A 27,384-nucleotide genomic window follows, 5' to 3' on the forward strand; every position below is an offset into this window, starting at 1 on the left:
TTGATAAGACTTTGCATGTAATTGAATTTGTGGCATAAAATTTTCTTTTAGTTTAGATAACCGAAAACAGTTTGTTTTTAAAATGCCTTATTATCTTGAAATTATTTGAACAATCTTGCGTACAGCTTATCTACATTGCTAAAGTCTATTCTGTTAGACAAATAATTCAGCATCACTGGCAAAACAATATAAAATTATACATTATATAAATAAAAAGTGACATCTGTTTTAACCAATATTATGCTATTTTATTTATAAAAAAATATTACTCAATACAAATCAAACACATAAAGAACAGGTTCTAAATTTGCAAATATTCTAACAATTATCAGTGGCAAATGCATTATTCAATGCCTTCTTGTTTGTCTTTGATTGCAACCTGCAAAATATATAAAAAAATATATATATATTAATGTTGATTTACTATTGAACCCACAATAAACAAAAACATTGCATGCATGTTCTCTGTATAATTATATAAAATCAAGAATGAATTTTAAAAAAGTTATTAATATAAAAACATTGCTTTTATTCCTGGATATAACCCAAAGACTAAATTCTACAAGCCTTTTTTTTCAGCATATGTGGACCCAATGTAACAGTTTGGTAGTTTAACATTACTGTGAATCAGCTACTTTAGCGAGTGAATTCAAACAGCAACTGTTCTGGTAACATTATGACAATATCCTCAAATTAAATCAAGATAGTTTTACATTTGTTGAATAATGCTTGGCAAAATGGCACTTACATTTTATTTTAAGATCTGGAATGTCTACCAGTCATGCCTTTTTATTTTAGTGTTACCATTTTGGCACAATACAGTATCATAATATGTGTTTGTTAATTCAACATTAAGACAGGTTACATACTCTGAATCTTTCTTCAAGAAGGGACAATTCACTTATTAAGTCAGTAATTGCATTGGTGAATGCTTCTTGAGGGCTGTAGTCAGGGGTTGTCTGAACTCTTATAATTATTTTGTGTTCCAGTGGATGTGGAACTTTATATCCAGCAAACAGCACCTGAGGATCTTTCAGCAACTGACTGGAAATAAAACACAAACATTTTAATTTTTATAACTAAATCACATTAACAGTTCCACAGTGAAATTGGTGCTAAAATGTTTAAAGGAACACTATAGTCACCTAAATTACTTTAGCTAAATAAAGCAGTTTTAGTGTATAGATCAGTGATGGCAAACATTTTTGAGTCCGAGTGCCCAAACCGCAATACAAACCAATTTATTTTTCTCAAAGTGCCAACACACAATTAAACACGACAATTATACACAGACACACACAGTGACTGACAGACACACACACTCACAGACACTGACACACACTCAGTGAGAGACATACAAAGAGTGACAGACACACACACACACACACATATTAACTGACAGAAACACACAAACACTCACTGAGAGACATACACACACACACACACACACACACAGACAGACACTCACACTGACAGACATACACAGAGTCACTGACATATATACACACACATTAACTGACAGACACACACTCATTCACATTTCCCCCAACACTCACAAATTACTATTTTTAAAAAAAAGTTTAATTTTAATTTAACTCCACCAAGCCTCCGTGGGAGAACTGGAGTGGTTTCCTCACCTGGGGTCCAGTGGGGCTGCTGGACAGGCAGGCAGCGGGCAAACTGTCAGAGTAGGCGGCAAGGGAGCTCTGGTCTTCCTGCTCAGGTCCCTTGCACGCTGCTTAGTGATGCTGGGAGACGGTCTGATGTCATATTCCGGCTCCCGGCATCACTCGTGGGAGCTGAGCAGTAAAAGCTCAGGCTACAACACTCCCTTGCCGCAAGCCCGTAATAGAAGTTGCAGCCCGCCTCGTGGGAGCCCAAAGGTGGCCAGCCGGCCAGCTCATGGGCCCCCCATGACACAAGGCTAACAAGGCAGTGCCGCCCAAGGCAAATGCCTTGTTAGCCTCGCAGTGAATATACCACGGGGCACCCTACCAGCAACCAATGGCCACGTGCCCACAGAGAGGGATCGGCGTGCTAGCTGTGGCACGTGTGCCATAGATTCGCCATCACTGGTATAGATCATTCCCCTGCAATTTCACTGCTCAGTTCACTGTCATTTAGGAGTTAAATCACTTGGTTTATGTTTATGCAGCCCTAGCCACACCTCCCCTGGCTATGATTGACAGAGCCTGCATGAAAAATAAACTGGTTTCACTTTCAAACAGATGTAATTTACCTTAAATAATTGTATCTCAATCTCTAAATTGAACTTTAATCACATACAGGAGGCTCTTGCAGGGTCTAGCAGGTTATTAACATAGCAGGGGATAAGAAAATCTTAATTAAACAGAACTTGCAATAAAGAAAGCCTAAATAGGGCTCTCTATACAGGAAGTGTTTATGGAAGGCTGTGCAAGTCACATGCAGGGAGGTGTGACTTGGGTTCATAAACAAAGGGATTTAACTCCTAAATGGCAGAGGATTGAGCAGTGAGGCTGCAGGGGCATATGCTATACACCAAAACTGCTTCATTAAGCTAAAGTTGTTCAGGTGACTATAGTGTCCCTTTAATCAGTTGTGCAATATATAATTTAATGAAGGGTCAATTCACTAAACAATGGACTTGCTTTTGCAAATCTGGTCAATTTCATTCAGTTGACATTCTTCTGTGGTTCACTGTATTTAATAATCTATAAGCAAAAACCACACGAAAAGACAAAATTACTATTAAACAAATCAATATTAGCTAGGTGCAAACCATACAAGCACTCAAGTGCTTAAACACTATAATCACTATATAATATAGAATGCAACTATAACACTCACTGATATGAAATATAAACCTTTAATTAGTATGCAAATAAAAAATATTTTTACATATTATACAAAATAGGAACAGAGTAACAGTACAAGGCAAATTGCACACAAAATAATATATCCAAACCTTAGAAGCCTCAAGGCAGAGACACCGGTACCCTTGATAAAGGCAGCAAGTTGGTGTCGAAACGTTGGGGTAGTTGGTGGCTTGTAAGGTTTGGATATATTATTTTGCGTGCAATTTGCCTTGTACTGTTACTCTGTTCCTATTTTGTATAATATGTAAAAATATTCTTTATTTGCATACTAATTAAAGGTTTATATTTAATATCAGTGAGTGTTATAGTGTGCATTCTATATTATATAGTGATCACTGTATTTAATAACAATCAAACTGAGACGAATGATTGCTTGATAATTTGAGATGGATCTTCTTACTGACGTGAGATTCATTTGGAAAGAGCAGGCACCAGTACTTCAGTGAATCAAGAGATCGAAGAGCTACTTGGGTGTCCTTTAAATTAAAGAGGCACTAAAAGCACCATGACCACTTCCTTTTTAATTGAAGTTGTTGTCATGCTTGGTTAAATCCTCCTTCCTGCCACTACCTGCCCTGCTGCGAGTAGGGGCATGTCTATTAAACAACGAGTAACCAGTGGCTGTTCACAGTCATAAGAAAAGACAAGCCACTAGGCAGCTATGGCTAATCTTTGTGGGATTCTCATAAGGATACCAAAATGGACCTACTAAACAGCTCCCTAATCGGATACCCTTAAATATGGCAATCCCACAAGGGTACCAATTTAGGGAGTTTTTTTTAAACTTAACAGCTTCAAGATGCAGCCGCATTTCGTTGAAAAACGAATGAACAACAGACGAAATTCAGATAAGCCCAAACTTGAATTTTGATGACGCTTAGATCTAGTATTTATACCTGTAACTAAACATGTGTTCTCCTTAATCATTGCACTTGCCCAAGGCAATAGATGAAGTGAATTAAAGATGGGACTTCACTCTCACTTACATGAGACCATATGTGCATAATAATTACATTGCATTAGTAAGGCCTTTGTAAGTATATTTCTCCAAATTTACCAGCCAAGTTACAGACAAGCCTATTTGGCTGCCTCTCAGTTCATACTTCATGGAAACCCATCCTACAGTTCATTAAGTTATTGGGCTGGACACTTTTGAAGAGGAGCTATCTTAGATGTGATCTTCTAAACATAGCACAGTTGTCAAAATTTTAGTTCAGTTCTATTTTGGCCTAAAATTTGCAATTCACATGTTTAGTTCTAAACAATTAACCTGTTTTGTGAACAGTGTACTGCCTCTCAGAGCTGTCAGCTACGTGTCAACTTGGTCTGAAGCTTTGAGCTCTTTCTTCAACTAAGAGCTGCACATAACCAAGTTAATTGTTTAGTGGCTATTTTAAAAGACATCAGATCTATATAAATTCATTGATAAAATCATGAATCACAAGAAAAATAGTTAACATTAAAAAATGCAAAAGTGTTTTACTCATATTATAGTAAGTTGTGGTAATATTTATGAACCCTGCATAGTACTTACGATTTAATGATGTTTCCTATTGTATGATCTTCCTTGTTTATGGTAAATAAACAAGCATTTGGTACTTTTGTGTCCTTTGTAATTGTTATCCTGCAAAAACAAATACAAAAATATATAAGCTTTTTTTTTTTTTTTTTTTTAAATGTGCTTCAAAAGCAACAAAAGATAAAAATGATTTACTCTAGTTGTAAGATATAACGGTATGAACTTTTTAAAAGAACATTCTTACCTGCACGACAACTGCAGCTCACAGAAATTGGTATGGAGGCAGATGTATCTGGGTGCCTTACCTTCCTTGAAGTTGGGGCTCTGGCACAGCCGTCCCCCTGGCTTCCTTTCTCTGCCGCCACAGTACAAGGAAGATTTAGCCAGGAAGTCCGTGATCGACCGAGTGTGTCAGCCTATCAGTTTCTGTCCATCACTGGCCAATGGAAATAGTACACACTATTTCAGTGGATTTTTGTCAATAATTTTGATTAAGGGGTCCTCTAAGCACCAATATAATGCCGCTTTAAATCGAAACTGGAAATGATAGTTCCTCACTTACCCCTATTGATGTCTTTACAGGAGCAAATAATGATGAGGAATAAAGAATAAAACATGCCTCTGCTGCCCCATGATGCATCAGGCATCCACAAAGAAATGTCATTTAAATTTATGTGTACAAGGCAACAAACAATCTTGCCTTCTTTTTGTACGTAAATCTAGTGCATACTACCAGTGAATTTTATCTTCCTGCATAATTAAGATTGATAGATATACTAATAAAGGCTATTTTTTTTCTTTATGTATCCATTTTTGTTTGTTACCTTTCTTTATATGAGAACTGATTGCACATGCTGGAACTTGCTTTACTTTTCTGTTTATTAAAAAAGGGACACTCCAGGCACCATAACAACTTAATCTAAATTATGTTATGGTGCCAGGAGGCACTCTTAATTCAGCCAAAAGTTAACCTAATTTACATGAAATGCATCATTTTATGTAATTTATAAAGCACACATATGCTCAGACAATGTTTTAAAGAGACACTATAGTCACCTAGACCACACCAGCTCAATGAAGTGGTCTGGGTGCCAGGTCCCTCAGGTTTTAACCTTCACATGTAAACATAGTAGTTTCAGAGACACTGCTATGTTTACATAGCAGGGTTAATCCAACCTCTAGTGGCTGTCTTCCTGACAGCCGCATCTGCGACGCTGCATGCGAAATTCGCACCAAGCGTGCAGAACGTCCATAGGAAAGCATTGAGAAAAGCTTTCCTATAGACAGTGTGAATGCGCGCAGCACTTGCCGCGCATTCCGCTCCACCTGTGAGCTGATGTCGGCAGGGGAGGAGAGGTCACCAGCGCCGAGAGAGCCCGGCGCTGAATTAAGGTTAGTGGCTGAAGGGGTTTTAACCCCTTCAGTGCCACGGGAGGGGAATCCTGAGGGTGGGGGTACCCTTAGGCACTATAGTGTCAGGAAAACCGCTTTGCTTTCCTGACACTACAGTGATCCTTTAAGTACGAGTCACATGTAAGGCTACTTTTATTTTCTGGCATGCCCTGATATTTTTCAAATATGATTTGCACAATCCATAACTAGCTTTTAGTGACTCTTTTATATTAAATGATGATACACTACAAGTCAAGCAACACTGAACATAGAGTATCTATTTGTATATAAGCCACAGAATATTTTTCACTGCTTTAACTGTGATGGTTAGTGCAGATGAACTCAAGTATAACCTTACTGAAACCATTGTTAGAGGCAGATATATGGAGATGCACAACCCAAATAAAGTCTGAATCTATGGAATGTACACTCAGCACCTTTCAATGGTTTTAATGTTGGATGAAGTGAATAACATTGATTAAATTGTTACAATGGCACCTGTAAAGGGATGGGATATATTAGGCAGCACGAACAGTCATAGGCACCCAAGGCTCACTGATGCATGTGGGGAGTGAAGGCTTGCCACACAAGAGCTACTGTAGCTCAAACTGCTGAAAAACATAATGCTGACCAGGATAGAAAGTTGTCAAAACACACAGTGCATTGTAGTTTGTGGTGCATGGGGTTGCGTAGCCGCAGACCAGTCCGAGTGCCCATGATGACCCCTGTCCACCACCGAAAAAGCCTGCAATGGGGACGTGAGCAACAGACAATCTATTTGTTCTGACACACAAAATAATTTTAAGTTGGGGTCCCTGTCTAGTGCCTTGAATATACAGCAACGGTAGAAGACTGCCTGATTTGATGAATTACGTTTTCTTTTAGGTCAGGTGGATATCCGGGTGCATGTGAGCTGATTACCTGGGAAAGATGTCAGCAGGATGCACTATGGAAAGAAGGCAGGCTGACAGAAGCAGTGTTATGCTCTGAGCAATGTACAATGTTCAGCTGGGAAACATTGGGTCCTGGCATTCATGTGCCTTTTACTTTGATACGTACCACCTACCTAGAGATGGTTGCAGACCATGTACACCTCTTCATGGCAATGGTGTTCCCTGATGGCAGTAACCTCTTCCAGTAGGATAATGCACCCTACCACAGTTGTTCAGGAGGGGTTTCAGGAACATGACAGTAAGGTGTTGTCCTGGCCTCCAAATTCCCTAGATCTCAATTCAATTGAGCATATGTGGGATGTGCTGGAAGAACAAATCCAATCCATGGAAGCCCCACCTTGCAATTCTCAGGACTTAGAATGGCACTATCATGCCGAACCTACCTTTCCCAATCGATTCCTCTTCTCTCCCTCTCTCAGGATCTGTTCTTCATTTCTTCCTGTCTGCTCTAGTTTTCTTTAAAGGAACACTATAGTCACCAGAACAACTACAGCTTATGGTATTTGTTCTGGTGAGTAGAATCATCACCTCCAGGACTTTTGCTGTAAACACTGTCTTTTCAGAGAAATGCAGTGTTTACATTACAGCCTAGTGATAACTTCACTGCCCACTCCTCAGATGGCTGCTAGAGATCCTTCCTGGGTCATGGCTGTCTAAAATGCATCCAAATATTCAGTGTCTCCTCCCTCAACATGCAGACACTGAACTTTCCTCAGAGATTCATTGATTCAATTCATCTCTATGAGGAGATGCCGATTGGCCAGGGCTGTGTTTTAACCCCTTAAGGACCAAACTTCTGGAATAAAAGGGAATCATGACGTGTCACACACGTCATGTGTCCTTAAGGGGTTAATCATGCTGACTCTGACCCTGATCAGCCTCAGCCAATCCTATGGGGAAGCACTGTAATTGGATCAGGCCACCACTTCTGATGATGTCAGAGGAAGTTCACAGGCAGAGGTAGCAGCTTCAGACTTGAATACAAGTAATATTTTACTATCTTTAGGGAGGCAAAGGGGCTAGATAGTGGTTTTAACACTATAGGGTCAGGAATACATGTTTGTGTTCCTGACCCTATAGTGCTCCTTTAAAACATAAGACAAAGTAGGGACTATTTTGTCTTATGGAGGTTTCCTACGCCTGACCATCTATGACCAGTGGAGGAGCAAAGTGTGCTCTGTTTCCTGTGGTCAGAGAAATTTTCCCACAATTCTTATCTTTCCTCCGTGATCTTGCGATGCTTCCTGTCAATATTCCTGAACGTCCTGTCACAGACAGAATGCCGGGGAAACTACTGAATTTCGTCCTAACATAATGAGAACAGTTTTAAGCAACCAATCACAGTGTTATGAGTCAACTTACACAAATTCCAAAGAACTTTTCCACGCTGGGTAAAAGGACTCCGAGAACTCTGATAGGTTGGATTCCAAGACAACCAGAGTTCTGTGACAGGTGAATGTAGAGACTTACCTGTCAGTCTCTTCATTTACCTGTCAGAGGACTGATTGGTTGGTTTGGATTCAACCAGAGTGCTTTAAGTCAAATTGCAGGGCGTGGGAAGGCTTTAAAAGCCTTTCCCCACCATGCGGAGCTCAGTCTGAGTCTGGGTAAAGATGGAATCTTTTTTTGGTGTCGTTTTTTTTTTCTTGCGCTCGGGTTTATTTTAACAGTTGCAATGAGTATTATGGATTTTTATTTGGCCTTTTTGGGGGTGGAAAAAAATAAGATAAAACAAAACAAAAAAAAAACCAAGAGGATTCGGCCATTACAGTGCCGCTTTTTGCTCTTATTTTGTTCTATATTTCAATTTATTATTACACACTGTTGCCTACACTCCCCTAGCTTAATTTTCAGGTGTTTCAATTATACAATGTTGCGTACAGTTTCACTTTGCTCTACCTGATGTGCAAGATACAATACCAACAATCAGAGCACCTTGAGAATATTAAAAATTACTGACACTACTAAAATATTTTTTCATTTAGACCTGCATGTCTAAACATCTGAGAGTCTTGGCCAATGAACACTTCCTCGTAGAGATGCATTTTATCAATGCATAACTATGAGAAAATGTCAGCGTCTCCATGCAGAGCGCAGAGATGCTGAATGGCAGCACGGCCCCAGGAAGCACCTCCAGTGGCCATCTGAGGAATGGCCACCAGGAGGTGTCCCTAGGGGGGCAGTTTAAATACTTGAAAATGCCTGAAGGCAATGATTATACTCACCAGAACAGATACATTAAGCTGTAGTTGGTCTGGTGATTAACTCCATCCAGTCTCTCTACCTTTGGGTACCTTCATGCATTGCCTGCAGTTCTCTTGAGTGAAGGCACAGCAAGTATAGCTCAGAACACTGTCGCCAACCCCCTAGCCGACGTTGGGCAACACACCTGCAGTTCACTTCATCTCATTGAAGTGGTCTGGGTGCAGTGGCCCTGTCCTTTTAACCCTGCTATGTTAAAGCCACATCAGTATGACGTACAGAACAGGTGCTTCCGCTGCACAAACAAAGTAAAACTTCCTATGGGACATTCACTGCACATGCACACTGGCTTCCCAATGCTCCTCTATGAGGTTGTGGTTAGTGTAGCAATGAGCAGTTTGGCGAAGTAAAACCTATAGTTAAACACGGGGAGGGGTTCTTAATTTAAGAGTGTTTCCCCCCCCCCCCCCCATCTATTTAATGCTGGGGGGGGGGGGTATTTTGATAGAGCCATCACCTGAAACAAATATAGAATAAAGCAAAGCCAGAAACTATTGGAAAATCGTTTCTGTATGTAAGAACAACTCTTTGTTTAGCACAGAAGCCCCTGCATTACAGACTGTATATTACCATCCTCCCATCAATGACACATGCAGAAACTAATAACAATAATAAATAACTATGGCCACTTACTTCTTCTCTCCTTCGAACAGCAGGAAGGACTCAAATGCGGGCGGTGCGTTCATGTTCCCGGTGAGCGGCTTCTTACAGCCCGAGCACCGACTGACTAACCAGGTGTGGGTCGCTCTCTGATGACATCACCAGCGCGACATCGCGTCACTTCCCGCGCTCATTCCTCCCCATACCCACACTGCCCCATGGAGATGTGGGGAAAATAACACACACCACTTCCTAGCCTAAGCCGGTCGGCTGTGGCATATTTTCGTCGCCCGCGTGCAAAGTATAAAAACGGACAACTAAAAAGTGCGTCTACTCGGTACACTGTGCCATTCTCAAACATGGCGACAGGAGCGTTTCCGCCTTTTACGCTGGGCTTGTCACGTGGGCAGTGCGTCACCGTGTCGCGCTCATGCTGGCCTTCGCCTGATTGGTCGGTAGCTTGCGGTGTCCTAGGGCAGAGTGTGGAGCAGGAGCACTGCTGGAGCGCGGCACTTACAAGACTGCGTCACATGATGTCCAGCCAGGTGGAGGGAGCTGCGGCAGCGGAGGAGTACCCCGGCACACTGCACGAGCCTTCCATGGTAATGGGTCACGGGGGAGGGGGACTAACAGCCGGCTCCCAGCAAGGTGCGACATCCAACGCAGAGCACACCGGGCACCCACGAGGGAGGGAGGGAGGAGCACGTGATCACCGCGAGCACACCTGTCAGCGTCGCACACCTGGATACTAACCGGGGACTGACCTCTCCGGGAACTGCACTGCCATCAGAGGGGGTAACAGCCCCCTGACCTCATCCCTGGGGGAAACTGCACTGCCATCAGAGGGGGTAACACACCCCCCTGACATCATCCCTGGGGGCAACTGCACTGCCATCAGAGGGGGTAACAGCCCCCTGACATCATCCCTGGGGGCAACTGCACTGCCATCAGAGGGGGTAACAGCCCCCTGACCTCATCCCTGGGGGCAACTGCACTGCCATCAGAGGGGGTAACACAGCCCCCTGACATCATCCCTGGGGGCAACTGCACTGCCATCAGAGGGGGTAACAGCCCCCTGACATCATCCCTGGGGGCAACTGCACTGCCATCAGAGAGGGGTAACAGCCCCCTGACCTCATCCCTGGGGGCAACTGCACTGCCATCAGAGAGGGGTAACAGCCCCCTGACCTCATCCCTGGGGGCAACTGCACTGCCATCAGAGGGGTGCTAACAGCCCCCTGACATCATCCCTGGGGGCAACTGCACTGCCATCAGAGGGGGTAACAGCCCCCTGACATCATCCCTGGGGGCAACTGCACTGCCATCAGAGGGGGTAACAGCCACCTGACATCATCCCTGGGGGCAACTGTACTGCCATCAGAGGGGGTAACAGCCCCCTGACATCATCCCTGGGGGGGCAACTGTACTGGTGTCATAACAGCTCCCACAAAGGGCATGCTGAGCTCCAGCCCCTTTATAAGAATGACATGGCTGGCCCTTACTTTGATATATTTTACGTGTCATATTTGTATTTTGGTTTTGCCAGAAGTACTTGATATATAAGACTAGTTTCCTGGATTGTTGTGTTTAGCATTTTCACATACAGTACTTTAATTTAGACTGAAGCAGTTATTGTCCACCTTGAATATGGAGCCTCCATTACCTACTGTTTACTCATGTACTATGGTGTGTGTGCTCAAAGATCAGAGATACATTTCTAAATACAAGGCAACAGCAGTGTGTTAATTCTACTCTAATTCGATCCTCGTTTCGTACACTGTATAGCAGATATACCCACATGGAAAAGATGCACAGTTAAATGCATGTTTTTATTTGGAAAATATCTAAAAGCAGCTTGCAAAGGTGGCAGATCTCTTAATTTGCAGCCTTTGCAACCCCCTTCCCCTCCAACTTAACCCCGACTTCCCAATGCAGCGCATGAAGATGGCTTTCCAAAAGAGATGCTTTTAGTTGTTGCCAGCCTCTTGAGTTTAGCTTCAGTGAGGTAAACAGCCAGGAAGTAGCAGGACCGGCTGACAGCCATTGATCTATACACCCAAACTGTTACCTAGTTACATAGCTGAAAAGAGACTTGCGTCCATCAAGTGCAGCCTTCCTCGCATGTTTTTGCTGCTGCAATAAGCTCAAGTTGTTTTAGGGACTCTGCATAAAGACCTCCATCGTCATCGGAATCCCCATAGGAAAGCATTGAATAATGCTTTCCTATGGGGAGGTCTAATGCACACGTGGCCATAGCCGCGCATGTGCATTAGGTCTCCCCCGTCTGCATGGGTGGAGCCTGACCCAGCGCCGACGGACATCGGTGCTGGTTCAGGTAAGTGACTGAAGGGGTTTTAAACCCCTTCAGCAACGCAGGGGGGGAGGTGACTCCAGGATTCTGCAGTGCTAGGAAAACGGGTTTGTTTTCCTGGCACTAGAGAATCTCTTTAAGCATATTTAGTACTAGCAGTATTTAATTTCTTCCAGGTTGGAATTAATGTAAGACCCACCGATATTGTGGTACTGTGATGTAATAGTGGGCTTAACACATGGCCATATGGTGGAACTGAATCCCCATATTTGTTTGCTGAGAGGTGATTTTTAAGTAGCCTTATAGAAATGTTTTATGTGTGCGCTGTTCCTTAATCCGTACTATGAAAATAATGGTTATATCAGGAATGATTTAGCCATTTCCAGGTTTGGTGACCGCTCACTGCAAACTTTGAGGATTTGTAGTAAAAGCAGGAGTTCTAAATATCATTATCATTTTTAAACTTTAGAGTATTTTTTATTTTATATTTTTTTTGTAGCTTTGCATAGACAGTCAATAATCTAAAAGCATATATTGCCACATTTTAAGTACAACCTATATATCAAGTTTGCTAATATGTACAAAGCATAACACATAAAACAGAAATAACTGCACATGTCTATAAAGTCAGGTTAGCAAAGGAAGACCGTCCACTAGAAGTCGTGTGTTATTGTAGAAAGCAAGCTAGGTCAGATAGACATGAAGGTCTAAACTGTATCTGCAGGTGCAACAGTGTATTTTTGTTTAATTGAATTTTTCCTGTAGTGTATTAACATGTGGGTCAATTTAGCATGGTGTGCCACTTTACTTATTATATACGTATATATTAACAATTCAAAGGGGATAAATTGGAGAAATATATACTGTGGGATTTTTTCTGGGACTTTGGTATGGGTATGGAATCAGTGAATAATGTAATGGACAGATTTCATCGTCTCCCTAGACCCAAAGGACTACCAGCATCGGCAAACAGACATGATCATTTGTTTTCATCAATTTTGGTTTAAGAACAACTCCTGCTTAAACACAGAGAAAAAGTAGGAAAAAAATGACAAATACCCATATATCAACCTTCAAATATTCTAGGACTTATCACGGACTACCAGGAAACACAGAAGAGCCTTTGGCATAGTAACTAACATATTGAGGAATAATCTGATTAAGTACAATTGGGGATATCCAATTAAATTAATAGTGATACAGGATAATGATATAGTAATATTTGATGATCCCCAAAAGGCTTCTTTATGGCTTCAATTGAAATCGTTGCACTGAGTAGGAAGAGAAGTAATAGGGATAGGGTCTGTTAATATGGTCACATTTTTTCTTATGGCCGACCAATTTGTTGTTAATATGGTCTAATAAGGGGCGTATGAGATCGGGGTGAAACATGTGCTTTGAAGCTGGGATCAAGCTCGTATAAATAGTAGGGTTTAATTAGGGAATATTAATGGATGCACAGAAGTAACATTAATGGGTAATACATTTAAATAACTGAAACACTGGATGAATCAGTTTTTTTTGGGTTTTTTTCCTCTCTTTCTCGTCACATTAGAATTAAAACGGAGAATATGGTGTTAAGATATTGCAGTGGATTAAGAGCATAAATATCACAGTATATAAGTTGGAGGGCTTATTTTATATGTCTATTATCATTGATACTAGGGGTGGGTCTCAAATAGACCGTGATAAAATATGTCACTGTTATGAGTGAAGCATGTTTATTATAACTGAAATAATAATAATTAATAGCAATTGACATTCAGATTATCATGCTGGCATTTAGAGACTGAGTTGGTAGCCTAGTGGTGTTGTGCAGTGTAAAGTCGCAAGATGCGTATGTTACAAGTTGCTAAGGCAAGGCTGATCTCTAAGCTGAGTGTGGTGCACGGGGCGACAGTGATCCGCACCGGGCCTATCCCTACAGTGAGTGTAACAGGTACATAAATGTCTATATTGTATTTTTTTTTACATTGTTTAGTTATATGCTTGAGAACTGGGAAACTCACGCATATTATATCCCCCCAAAAATGTATACAACAAGCTTAAAGTTTGATATTAATAAGGGTCTGTTAAAGGTCAAGCATTTTTGTCTTTGTTGAATGTAATTTGTTTGTCTTATTTATGAAAATAATAAATGAATGATTAAAAAAAAAATTTATACATAAACTATAAATGTATAGTTGTTGTGCTTCTAGGACACGCTGAGCCAAAGTGAGTGCAGAAATACTCGTGTAACTCTACTGCACAGTTGTAGTTTTTATATCTGTTAGCTGAGAGATATAAACTGAAAAGTACAATTTAACCTGTAAGCTTATATAAGTGGTTATGGTTGTAGGTTACCGTCTCTGCAGTCTCTGCAAGCTCTGAGCTCCACTTAGAAGAATGGGCAATTAAAGAGCTGGGAATAACACTGCCCAGATCTTGTCTACATAACTTACTGGCCTAGTGGGATTTAAAGTCCCTGGTGAGTCAGTGCTTTCTTGGGTGGACTTGTCAGCACTCCGTTCCAGGGAGAAGCGAACTGTGTGGGTGAACTGTCTCTCTCTGTTTATTGGTAGTGTGCACGCATCACCAATCCTCATAGAGACTGGTCACTTTTAGAACGTGCAAGCGCTCAGGTCCAGTGAGGAGCATAAGCAAGTCACCCCACACCAGCAGACTAACCATCTCATTGACATGAGATGATAAGCCAGTTGAGAACTGTCATTACTGGTTCTCTGACCTTTTATAGATGTAGCCGTGGAAGCTTCTATAACGCCCTTTTGTCAGTTTGAAAAGAGGAGACTCCCCTTAAGCATACTGAATTCAGGAAAATCAATGACTGCAAGGGGGGAAAATGGGTAGAGGGTCAGGCTCTGTCTGATGGCAGCAACAGCCCTGAGCGAGGAAATAAACAGCCAGAATGATTTCTTGTACAAGCTTTGGAATGCAATCTGAGAGTATATAGAGAGAGAACAGATACGTTGGATAAGTGTTGGGGACTTTTTACCTGTTATGAGTAGCAAATCTGTACTTGCCAAACAGGGGGTATGCATGAGAAGTGTGTCTTACAGCAAGTGTAACACTCACTGAAATGTAAATGATGCTCCCATCAGGAGACATGGGTAATGGAAATAAAGTATGAGCTTTTAACGGTATTTAGGGAAGAAACACTTACCGTAATTGTATAGCTTTGGTCAAGCTTAATGGTTAGAAAACTGCTGGCCTATATCTGTCATATCATGTTCACTTTCAAATATTGTGTTTATGCATTGGTGGTGTTTTTATTATTTGGTCTTTTGTGAATGTGGATTTTACAGTGCAGAAATGTACTTAACAGGTGATTATAAGGATTTGTTTTTTTACAGCGCATTCACATCTTATTAGACAGGCTGTTAATGTTGTGAGACACGCAGAGAAGACAAATTCACATGCTTTAGGTATTATGTTGTAGTATTGTTCTCATAATAACTGAATGGAAATTATATAAGAACATTTTAAATATGTTCAAGTCAACAAGGTGAATATATGTTTTGTGTTTGTTATTTTTGAACTTTTATTCAATTCATGGCATCCATGCCTTTTTTAAAGGAGCACTATAGGGTCAGGAACAATACAACTTTCATATAATACTTTGGGGGGGGGGGGGGGGGTTCTCCCACCTGTTCCTTCTCACCTTCCATTGTGATGAATTTTTCTTTTTATCTCTTTCTGAGGGAGTATAACTTTTGAAAGTGAAAAGTTGCTCTGCCTGATTTGGCCATTTTATCACAATAAGGAATATTTACTAAAGTGAGAATTCAGATTAAATTCAAAGTAAATTTCAAATTTAAGGCCACAGTATTCAAAAGGAAAGCATAGCCGACTTTGAGGTGTTTTTACAGTTCAGCTTTTTGTTACCTTAAATTGGGGCCTATTTCAGCAAACGGCATGATTCCACAAGATATATATTACAATCCAATGCACTGAACTTTGTGAAATGAAATACTGAGCAGGGTTAAAAACTTAAACATTTAGAAAATTGAAATCCAATTGGTAAAACAGAGGTTAAAGCAGCCAATTGTGGAATTTTTCCAGATCAGCTACTAAAGTGGCTATGTAACTGTATGGGGACTTTGACACATTCGCCAATTACACCAACTGATATCGCTGCTGGTGGTCCAGTGGATGCGGGGGGGGGAGGGGGCAGTGAAAGATGAGATTACTTACCTGAACCGGTCCCTTGCGTGCGCCGATCCACTTAAACCGACATCATTGATGTTCAAAATCACATGCACAGCCAATTCCCTGCAGTCTTCAATGGTGATGGCTGTCGGGATTGACTCTTAGACTCCGCCTTGAGTCTAAGAAAGGCAGGCGGTGGGGGGAAAAAAGAGATAAAATAGTCCCTACTTTGTCTCTGTATGTCTCTTGACTGGGTTGAAATTTCAGTGAAATTTCAACACAGTCAATCTAAGTATATCATAAATATTCTATCTTTATGAAATACACATATTTTAAGAGGGGTTGTGGGAGGTGTGACCGTGTCTCTTTAACTCACTAAATTGTAGTGATGTGTCAGTATAATTGCAAATTAGACACAAAACTCTCTCAGACGTGGCTGCCAACATAAAATGTGCCAGTTGGTATTTAATTGCCAGTTCTGTGTAGTAAATAAATCCCTGATCCTAAATATGACTGTTCTGGTTTATATATATTTTCCTTTGTGATTGAATATTTTTTGTTTGTGCGTTTTTTTTTTGTTTTTTTTGTCTTGTACTCTATTCACTTGCCAACCTGTCCAAATTTTCAGCAAACCCGAATTCCTTTTTCTATTTAATCTTTCTCTTTCCTATCCCTCCTACTTTTTTTTTTTTTTTTCCTGGCATATGGTGGCAGTACCTGTGGGTTGTGCCTCCTTAATTGGGGCAAGCATCTAGAAGATTAAAGTTAATTCCATAAAGGGTTTACCCCGGCAACCCCACCTCAATTCTTCCTTGTCCCAGTATGGGACGGATCGTCTACTTGAGGTGAGACACACAGGTTGATGTCTGGGGGAGGAAGCCCGATAGCCGCCCAGGTGGTTGGTTGAGCTGCATGGCTCTGCCCATGGATGTCCCGGAGCCCTTTCAGGTATTTTATGTTGCGCTGAGTATGTTCCGGCTTTGTGATTATGGGCGGGCCAGGGGACGCCTTTATGACGCTACAGGCCGCGCACCGCGGTGGAACACACGCCTGGGTGGTTTTGCGTTTCACCGAAGTTCCAGGTAATACACTGCATGCGTGAAGCGGAACTTCCGGAAAATGGCGCCGGATTTTAATCCATGGGCGTATAAATGCTGTGCTGTTTCCCTCTGAATGCTGGTTAGAAAGGATTCTCCTTGTCACCAGCCCCCCACACGGCTCAGAGGTTTTTGAGGTAAGATTAAATAATCATTACTCTGAAAATCTTTGCTTTCTGTAAAAGTAGCGGCTCTAAAGAATCCTATGGACAAGAGGGCCGAGACCTCCTGCGGGCGTGGTTTCCAATGTAAAGCTTTGCTGGCAGGGGCAGCAGTATCCAGAGTTAGTAACTTGTGGTTGCAATCACAAGAGGAGATGATGTTGGAATCTCCAGACAAGCAACTGGTTAAGTTGCTACAAAATTTGAAATTGTCGAATACCTTTTATTATGGATATGATGAATGAAGTGCTCAAGTTGGCTTCCAGAAACATGGGCTTATCTTCAGTTGCCTGTAGAGCCTTGCGGCATAGAGCCTGGACGTCGGATACAACTTCAAAATCAGTCCTCTGTGAACTCCCACTGGAAAAATAAAAGCTGTTCGGGTCTCCTTTAGAAGAGATCATTAAACAGATGTCTGAGACGAAAAAAAACCCTTCCTCAAGACAAGAAATTTCCTTGGAAGCCTGGTTATAAAAATTTCCAGTATAAAAATAAAGAACCTACCAGGATAGGCCTCGTTATTTTCAAAAAATAAATAAATCCGAGGTTTGGGGAGAAAAAGGGGGATAGATCTGACTAGGGTAGACGTTTCTGATGCCAAGAGAGTAGGAGGCAGAATCCAGCGTTTCTTCAAAATATGGGAAGAAACTACAAGCAATCCATGGATTCTAAATCTGGTGAAAAGAGGTTACCAATTGCACTTTCCAAACCACAATTCCTCATTTCCCTTTATCCATCCTCCCCTGGTAACCAGGAGCTCTGTTTGCAGAAACTGTTCTGCTATTGAAAAATAGGGTTATAGAAAAGGTTACAGTGACCAAGGAATTCCAAGGGGTCTTCTCAAGACTCTTCCTAATCTCAAAATCAGACCATTCCTTTCGGCCAATCCTATATTTATAAAAAAATAAAAATAAAAAAAAGTGAACAAGTTTCTTCCTTACCAAAGGTTCAGAATGGAAATGATTACTTCCGTAACTCAGATTCTTAGAAAAGGGGATTTTATGGTGAAGCTGGATTTAAAGGATGCTTGCCTTCATATCCCTATGGCAGTAACCTCAAAAAGATTCCTGAGGTTCGCCATAAAAAGAGATTTCACTTTTTTTTTTTAGTTCAAATCCCTACCCTTCGGGTTGGCATCAGCCTCAAGAATATTTACAAAAGTTCTTACGCCCATAACCTCTTATCTAAGGGAGCGCGGCGTCAAGCTTGTTCACTACTTGGACGATTGGCTGCTTATAGCAAATTCCAGAAGTTTGCTGTTGGAAAAGGTTCGGTTCACAATCAAAGTGCTTCAGGAACACTGATGGATACTGAGCTTCAAGAAGTTGATTCTATTCCTTCAAAAAAAAAAATAGAATTCCTGTGATTCGAGATGCTCAAGAACGTTATCTCTACATCTGACTACAGACAAAAGAAAGACAATCCGGAAAAAAGTGTCCAATTTACAGAAAAGAGATTATTACTCTATAAGACAGGCATTGAGTGTTCTGGAATATCTAACCTCACCAATTCCCGCAGTCAAATGGGCAAAATCAGAAATAATGCCTCTTCAGTGAGGAAGACTTAGATTTGTTTCTCCAGATATCTCCTCAGGTAAAAGCTTGGTTAAAGTTTTATTTCGGCAGGTCTGACCTTCAGACCGAAAGAATGTGTGGTCGTCACCACAGATGCGTCAAACTCAGGCTGGGGCGCTCATCTAAATTCATTAATGTGCCATGGTACTTGGTCCACAGAAGACAAAATAAGGTTCAACAAATTACAGAGAAATGAAGGCAGCTCTTCACCGATTCAGATCTTGGATAGAAAAGAGGCCCATAAGAATACTGTCAGACAACAACACAGTGGTCTCTTACATCAACAGACAAGGTGGCACCAGAGTGGAAAGTCTGTTTCGGCTATGCGCCGACATGATGTACTGGGCTCAGGTTCACTTAGAAGACATCTCTGCGTTCCACATAAAGGGCATTGACAATGTCATAGACATAGACAACAGATGCTTGTTTTCGGACTTGAAGGAAATGGCTTCCACGTACTGGGAGCTTCCAATCTCAAAAGCTAAGTTAACTCTGGAAATTCTACAGATGTTCAGATTGACAGCATGACTGTTGCCACCCTAATCCTTTGTCATCAGGGTCTTCGGGAAGACAGGGTCTAATTAATTATTCAATCTATCAGACATTCCACCTCAAAGTTGTACATGAGAATTGGGGCAAAATTTCTACATTGGTGTAAGGAACATCAATGTCTTCAGGTACATCCTTCGGTTAATTCTATTTTACACTTCCTTCAGGATGGGCTTCACAAATGTCTGGGTGTTTCCACGTTGAAGGTTCAACTATCTGCCTTGTTTTTGGTTTGGTTTTTTTCTAGTGAAGGATTTTGCGTTGTCTGTTCTAATTAGGAGATTCTTCAAAGCAGTAAGGCTTCTAAGACCACCCAGGAAGTCATACTTTCTTCAGTCCTGCAAATGCTCTCAGTGAACCTCCTTTGGAGAAGGTCCCATTTAGGAATCTAACACTCAAGACGGTCTTCTTGGTGGCCATCACCTCTGCTGAAGTAGGTGAACTTCAGGCTCTTTCTTCATCGGACAAATTCATTCTATTCCATCAAGATAAGGTAGTGCTCCATCCTAAGCCTTCATTCCTTTCGAGGGTTATCGCTTCTAGAGCTGTTAACCCCTTAAGGACAGACGACGGATATATTCCGTCATGATTCCCTTTTATTCCAGAAGTTGTGTCATTAAGGGGTTAATCAGCCCATCGTTTTACCATCCTTCTGCAATAATGCCACCTCGCCGCAGGAACTAAAATGGCATATATTGGATGTTAGAGCTTTACAGATCTACCTTTCAAGAACTGCCGACTTATTGAAATTCTGATCACCTGTTTGTCCATTTCCAAGGGAAATTTAAAGGGGGAAGAGCCTCCCGTAATTCTATCTCTCGTTGGTTGATTGATACAATCAAGATGGCATATGTTTCCTGTAACATTCCTATACCTACTTCTCTTAAAACTCATTCCACAAGAGAAATAAATGTCCACATCATGGGAAGAAAGGGCTCTTGCTTCGCCCGAAGAAATTTGCAAGGCGGTTTCTTGGTCATCATCCAACATTGAGCATTCTCAATGCAAGCATTACATGTTAGATGTATTCTCATCCTCTGAAGCTTCATTTAGGCATAAGGTGCTTCAAGCTGTTGTGGCGTAATGCCCACCCAATGGGAATTTTGCTATATCTGCCACCATATGCTAGAAAAAACCCTGAAATTTTAACTTACCGTAAATTATTATTTTTTCTTAATATGGTGGCAGTACAATAGTCCCTCCCTCTGAATTAAAAATGTACTTGTTGTATTTGACTTGTGTGGTGTGTTTTCTTGCTACGACTGAGGTGGGTTTGCCAGGGGAATCCCTTTATGGGATAAAATGGAGGGACTCTTAATTAACTTCTATCTTGTAGATGCTTGTCCCAATTAAGGAGGCACAACCCACAGGTACTGCCACCATATTAAGAAAAAATAATTTACAGTAAGTCAAAAAAATCTGTTTTTCCTTGTATATATTCATCTGTACTTCTTGTGTATCTGAAACCTTGCACAGGATTATTGTTCTTTCCCAGTGGTGTTTCTCTATGCATTTCCTTCCCCCATTAAAGGACCACTATAGGCACCCAGACCACTTCAGCTCAATTAAGTTGTCTGGGTGCCAGGTCCCTCTAGTGTTAACCCTGCAGCTGAAAACCTAGCAGTTTCAGAGAAATTATGTTTCACTGAGGGTTAATCCAGCCTCTAGTGACTGTCTCACTGACAGCCGCTAGAGGCGCATCCACGCTTCTCACTGTGAAAATCACAGTGAGAAGACGCTGGACGTCTATAGGAAAGCATTGAGTAATGCTTTCCTGTAGGCAGTTTGAATGCACGTGCAGCTCTTGCCGCGCATGCGCATTCGGAGCTGATATCGGCAGAGGGAGGAGAGTTCCCCAGCGCCAAGGGAGCAAGGTGCTGGAGACTGGCAAGTGGCTGAAGGGGTTTTAACCCCTTCAGCCCAGCGGTTGTAGGACCCTGAGGGTGGGTGGGACCTAAAGACCCTATAGTGATAGGAAAACTATAGTGGTTCTTTAAGTGATTCAGGTACCTGTCTGTGTCCCCTAGGGTCTAAATTTCCATTTTGTCTCAAAAGCCACTCTCACTCATGTTTGAAACTTTTTTAAAAAAGCATGATGCATTACAATACATTAAAGAACCACTAAAGCCACCCAGTCCATTCATCTCAATGAAGTGGCCCGGGTCCAGTGGTCCTGTCAACCTTTGAATGTAACATTGCAGGGTTTTTTTTTTTTTTTTAAATGTAAACAACAATATTTACATTGCAGGGTTAAATCCACCTCTAGTGATCTGGTAAAACTCACATGACGAGAGAGCCCCCATAGTCAATGCTTTCCCATGGGGAAGTTTAGAAGTGCGCTCAGTTCTTGCAGGAGGCCATACCTCCTCGATGACATTGCGGCAGGAGGAGTGGTAAGCTGTGCTGTGGGAACCTCAGAGCTGGAAAAAGGTAAATTAAAAGCTTTATTTTATTAAACTTTATTGAAAAAAATGGGTAGAGGTGGATCCTTTGTAACTAAGGATAGGTACACTAAAGCATTAGAAATACTGTACAGCTATTTGCCTCGCTTAGAAAACAACTCATCCCCATTGATCCGATGGAAAGATTGGGCAGTTTAAGCATTGTTTAGATATCTGTTTCTGTGCAGTGCTTTCCATGAGGCCCTCCAGGACACCTGCATCCTGAGGTTATACACAGCACTAGAGATCAGTTTTCAGATCTCACACTCCTTTTACAGTCACAGGAAAGTAAAATACAATTGTCCTCATTTTCCCAGCTGCTTTGTCACAGTGATCTCTGATCTTCCAGACTTGTTCATAACACTTACTGCATGGTCAACTATTCACCTGCTGGGAAATAAGCATATGCCTAGCAGGCCACCTAGAAGTTATTATGGCTTGACTACAATCCTTCCAAAGTGTAGGCAGCAATCACCTTAAAGGGTTACTCTAAGCACCATGACCACTTCACTGATTAGAAGTTGTCATGGTGCCTGGACTCTGTGTGTGCAGAATTTCACTATAACATGCTGCACTTGAAGACTTTAACTGCTCTGCTGTTGGTGCTGCGTCATTAGCCAGTTTTAGGCTAGCTAATGTTAATCCTATGCAAATCTGGCATCCGCCATCCTTTCCGTGACTGGAAGAGGGAGACCGGTAATTGTACTGGTTGTTTTTTTTTTGTTTGTTTGTTTTTTTATATGGCCTGTGATCTATGTAGATCAATTAATCAATGAATGCAGTAGTCTGTTTATGCCAGATGATATATTATACTATATAGGCTCCCATTTGTATTTAATAATACATTCCCTGACATCCAATCAGAGCTGTGCACTTCCATTTTATATTCTAGAAGATCACAGCAATATTCATAGGTCCAAGCTGAATTGGTGAACTGCTTTAAGTACTGGAGTCTGGACAGATCTGCTGCACAGTGTGCAAAGGCTTATCAGAAAGCCAGACACACACTGTCTGTCTTTTTTAGTCACTGAATCTCCTATCTGTGCTCTACAAGAGCAAAGGTTTCAGTGAGCTAGAACACACCTCTGCCCACATGAACAAAGCATTAACCCGACTTATGTATGTGAGCATGAGAAATAACTTCAGAACTATTTCTACAAAAGCCTATTCAGAAGTAGCAGCTGGTATTAAAGTTGACCAATTATGCCAATATTAATTAACAGTTTAAATCTGCATCTATAGGTGCTAGGGAACATTTCCAGCTCTGAAATAAATAGACTTTACAGCATGGACAGCATTTTTCTGGTGTGTTAAGGTAATAATGGTTGTTTGTGATTATTACAGCATATGATTTTAAATATGTTTAACCCCTTAAGGACCAGACTTCTGGAATAAAAGGGAATCATGACATGTCACACATGTCATGTGTCCTTAAGGGGTTAAAGGGATACTATGGTCACCAAAACAACTTTAGCTTAATTAAGCAGTTTTGGTGTATAGATCATGCCCCTGAAGTCTCACTGTTCAATTATCTGCTATTTAGGAGTTAAATCACTTTTGTTTCTGTTGATTCAGCCCTAGCCACACCTTCCCTGGCTGTGACTGACACAGACTACATAAAAACAAAATGGTTTCATTCTCATTTAGGTGTAACTTACTTTGAAAGTTTTTATCTCATGCTCTGTAAAATTACCTTTTAATTACGTACATTTGCAATAAAGAAAGTGTAAACATTAGATGACTCTTTATATAGGAAGTTTTTAGGAGGGCTGTGTAAGTCACAGGCAGGGAGGTGTGACTAGGGTGCATAAAAAAAAGTGATTTAACACCTAAATATTAGAGAGATGAGCAGTGAGACTGCAGGGATATGGGCTGTACACCAAAACTGCTTCATTAAGCTAAAGTTGTTTTAGTGACTGTAGTAGCTATGGTTGAATGGTTATAAAAAGCATCTTTAATTTCTAAAGCATAAAAGATTATCTTTTAAAATGTCTTCTTTTCAATTTGTGTTCTTGCAGCTAGTTCTAATGTAACTAGTAGCTTTGAAGAGGGCGCTATCTTGTTGATCCATGGGGGAATTTTGTACAAGGGGAAACTCGTGCAGAGCCAACACAAAAGGAGCAATATGTGCACCCATTGTCTGTTTACCGATTTACACGCTGTTCCTAGTGTAAATGTTGAGGGTTTTTTAGGTGTATTTTTTTTATTTATTTTGTATTTATTTTTCTGTGTGAACTACATGAGTTTACATTGAATTGATCTTTTATTCCAGTGAACACGAACAGGGTTATTTAATAAAATTACAATTGTCTGGAATTCAAAGTGAATTAAAAATTTAAGACAAAAATAGCAAAACACTAATGCTTCTCTATCGTTTAGAGGACATAACAAATGTATAGGGTCAGCTTTCAAACGAGCCCTGCAGATATCTCCACGTACAGTGGCTTAACAGAACAGGACAGGGTGTATAACTAAATACTTTTTAGTAGTGTTTTATACCCCACCTCCTATAGACTGTAAGCTCGTTTGAGCAGGGTCCTCTTCAACCTATCGTTCCTGTAAGTTTTCTTGTAATTGTCCTATTTATAGTTAACCCCCCCCCCCCCTCATCCCCTCATAATATTGTAAAGCGCTATGGAATCTGTTATTGCTGTATAAATGGCAATAATAATAGTGATGAACTTATTGTTTACTGTGTGCAACCTGGATAGCATACTTTTGTGGTCTTGTGTTATCAATGGATCCACATGACAATGAGAAATTCAGCAGAGGGAAAAAATTATACGGAAGTATACCCATAGGCAAACTAAATGAAAGCCAGTGGCTGGATATGTACAGCTCTGCTGCATACTCCTATGGAAGGATTGGGGCAGCTTAGATGTATCCATTTACATTTTGAAAAAGTTGTTGCTTCAGAAGGTTCTATGTTATAATTACATACAAAATTGGGTGGTAAACTCTTCTTGGAATGTCTCTTTTAAGCCTCTGCCTACGTTACCTGGGAACGGCACCAGGAACTTGCTTCAAATATAATTGCAATAATCTCTAAAGTGTGCCTTTAAGCAGTCTCTGTTGCATTCTATGTTGCAATCCATATGACTCGGTTATTTTTTTTTTTTCTTTTCTATTCAGCATGCTGTTTGTATTGACATTTTTGAAACGTGTGACTGTACCATAAAATTTTATGAGAGTAAGAACTGTTGTGTTAGCACTCAGAAGAATGACAAAACTAACATTTGTATTGACTCATTATGTATTTTGGGTATTAAGCAGCTCTTTAGCCTGTTGTTCTGGTTATTCCTTAGAATTGATTTGTAAAAAAAAAAAAAACCTGGATACTGCATCTCATGTGGCAGCATAATGTCAGTGTGATTGGCTGAATAGACCCAGCCAATAACAAGCCAGTAGGAGTGTAAAAACACCAACAATACATTTTCCATCAACTCAATTTTAACTTCTTACCCCTAGCACATCTGGTGAATACCCAAATCGAGATTCCATTCTTTTTATTTTAATAATAGTCCAGAAAGCCTCACTCGCACTCATTTATACTCTAGTTATGATTGCCAGCCTGTAGAGGAATGCATTTCTCTGCAATAAGCTACTGGCCACTGAAATATTGCCTGTTTTTATCTTCATTATTTTAGACCACTTGTGGAATATTGCAAGATAAAAGGATACTTACTGTATGTCTAATGTCACAAATGGCAAACTGGGAAAAAAGCTCTAAGCCAGCCATGATTTAAACTTTCTACTTACATTTGAAATTCACTTTGAATTCTCACTTTCATAATTGGCCCTGAATCCTGTGAAGAGTTTAGCAGTCCTTTTCATTGCAGTTTGACATGCAAACACAGTTCACCATTGCTACTTGTTACAGCTGAATCACATTCATTGTCAATTTTAGGGTTAGTCCAACCACCATGACCACTTTAGTGATTTGAAGTGGTCATTGTGGTAGGAGCATGTATGTGCAGTGTTTCTGCTTCACACATTGCGCACATTGAGTAATTTGCAATTATGTTCTAGTTGCTGCTTTGCAGCATTTTAGTGTGGGGATCTTGTAGTAAGGACCAATACAGCATTTTAACCTAAAACAATATTTGTTGAATAAGGGTTACAGTAATCTTTTAAACTGGCATGACACATTTGCAACTGCATATTTTACTGTAATTAAGTAGCGTTAATACTTACACTCCTTTTCCATTTTATCCTGAGCAAAGAGCCTCCTTGTTTTGTCATAAAGCTTGCAGGTATCCCCTGCCTCCCAGTGACTCACTGAAACTTTAATGGGATGATTTGACGTTTGTGTGCAGTTGATGGAGTACTGTCACTAGGCTCCTTCTACTGAATTGGTTGTAAGTCCCAATTGCAGGCAGCCATTGCTGTCAAATGGAAGTCACCATATTATAAATGAAACATTGACACTCCTCAGTTACTAACAAAGTGTGGCTTTTGATGTATTAATATTTATTATTCCTTAAATTAATCATTAATAAAAAAAAAATAAACTGATATTCTGTTTAGGCTCCGAATGCAAGCACATTCGACTTGAAATAAAACACTGGCTAAGAAGATGAAGAGCAGATCGTCTGCTTTAATTTGAGGTTATTTAGACAAACTGCCTACAAGTTACACAAGGATTTTGTGCCTTTAAAATTGTATTTTCTGCAGACATATCTAGAAGTATGGTAAAGCACTGTTGTTGGAGCTGACTCAGGGTTAAAGACAGATCTAGGAGTCTGGCCTGAATTGGTTACTCTAGTAGCTGCTGAATATCAGTCCACGACAAACAGAAAAAGATGTACGGTATATGAGTAAAATCTGTAGAACTAATGGTTAAACCAGTGACAAACAGCAGATTATTAGGATTAATAATCAGATGCTCTCTTGGGTCATGTCTGGCGATCAGACCAGGTGACTATCAAGAACTGCAACATGTGGTGTCTAGAGAGGGACACTAGCTGATAAGACCACTACCACATGTTGTTTGTAGATCGTTGGTAAGGATGCGTACACAGGATAATAAGATCCTTCAAGTGACTTTGTAGGAGTTCTTATTCAAAAACCATTGAAAATGATAGGCAAACTGTCTACTGGGCCAGGAGAATTTGGCAAGATAAAACAATGAGTTTAATGAACCTTATCGGCATTGCTACTACTACCATAATTGCATAATTATGATGTGGGCAACTGTTACTTATAGTTGTAGAAGCATGTCCTTTCTTTCTCTACTCCATTATCTTTCTTTTCCTATCATCTGCTCTATGCATGGCCATTTCTAATGCGGTCTCCCTTATCCTTTTTGTCTGTCTTCTTAAACTAAGCCTTGGGTAGGCAGTTCATCTCTATCTGCTCAATTTATCCATCTCTTTTACTGACAATTTCCCTGTGCTTTCCTACGCTCTATTTAAAACATCTGGTAATTTTCACGATTACCTATATCCAGTGGTGTATCCTGGTTTTGTGCTGCCCTAGGCAGGACAAAACTCAGGCGCCACCCCCGCGCCACCCCCACCCA

The 27,384-nt window shown here is 40.8% G+C and overlaps 2 protein-coding genes across 3 annotated transcripts in view; one reads left to right on the forward strand and one right to left on the reverse strand.

Annotated features, from left to right (window-relative positions):
• Positions 1-86: 86 nt before the first annotated feature.
• On the reverse strand, positions 87-9,807 carry LOC134593356 (DNA-directed RNA polymerase II subunit RPB11-a). Its single transcript, XM_063444578.1, has 4 exons — positions 9,618-9,807; positions 4,393-4,482; positions 870-1,044; positions 87-379 (listed from the first exon to the last, which is right to left on the reverse strand). Exons 1-4 carry the CDS (start codon positions 9,668-9,670, stop codon positions 344-346), a joined length of 354 nt encoding a protein of 117 aa, XP_063300648.1. The 5' UTR covers positions 9,671-9,807; the 3' UTR covers positions 87-343.
• A 221-nt stretch (positions 9,808-10,028) lies between these two features.
• TXLNG (taxilin gamma) overlaps positions 10,029-27,384 on the forward strand; it is a 36,783-nt gene continuing 19,427 nt past the window's right edge. The window contains exon 1 of one of the 2 annotated variants that reach the window (XM_063444579.1): positions 10,029-10,186. In XM_063444579.1, coding sequence (XP_063300649.1) covers positions 10,115-10,186 — 72 coding nt within the window. In that variant the 5' untranslated portion in view covers positions 10,029-10,114. Of the gene's footprint in view, positions 10,233-27,384 lie in introns of both variants that reach the window. The other variant, XM_063444580.1, reaches the window with a different exon arrangement.

This window comes from Pelobates fuscus, chromosome 1 (assembly GCF_036172605.1).
Source record: "Pelobates fuscus isolate aPelFus1 chromosome 1, aPelFus1.pri, whole genome shotgun sequence".
Lineage (NCBI taxonomy): Eukaryota > Metazoa > Chordata > Amphibia > Anura > Pelobatidae > Pelobates > Pelobates fuscus.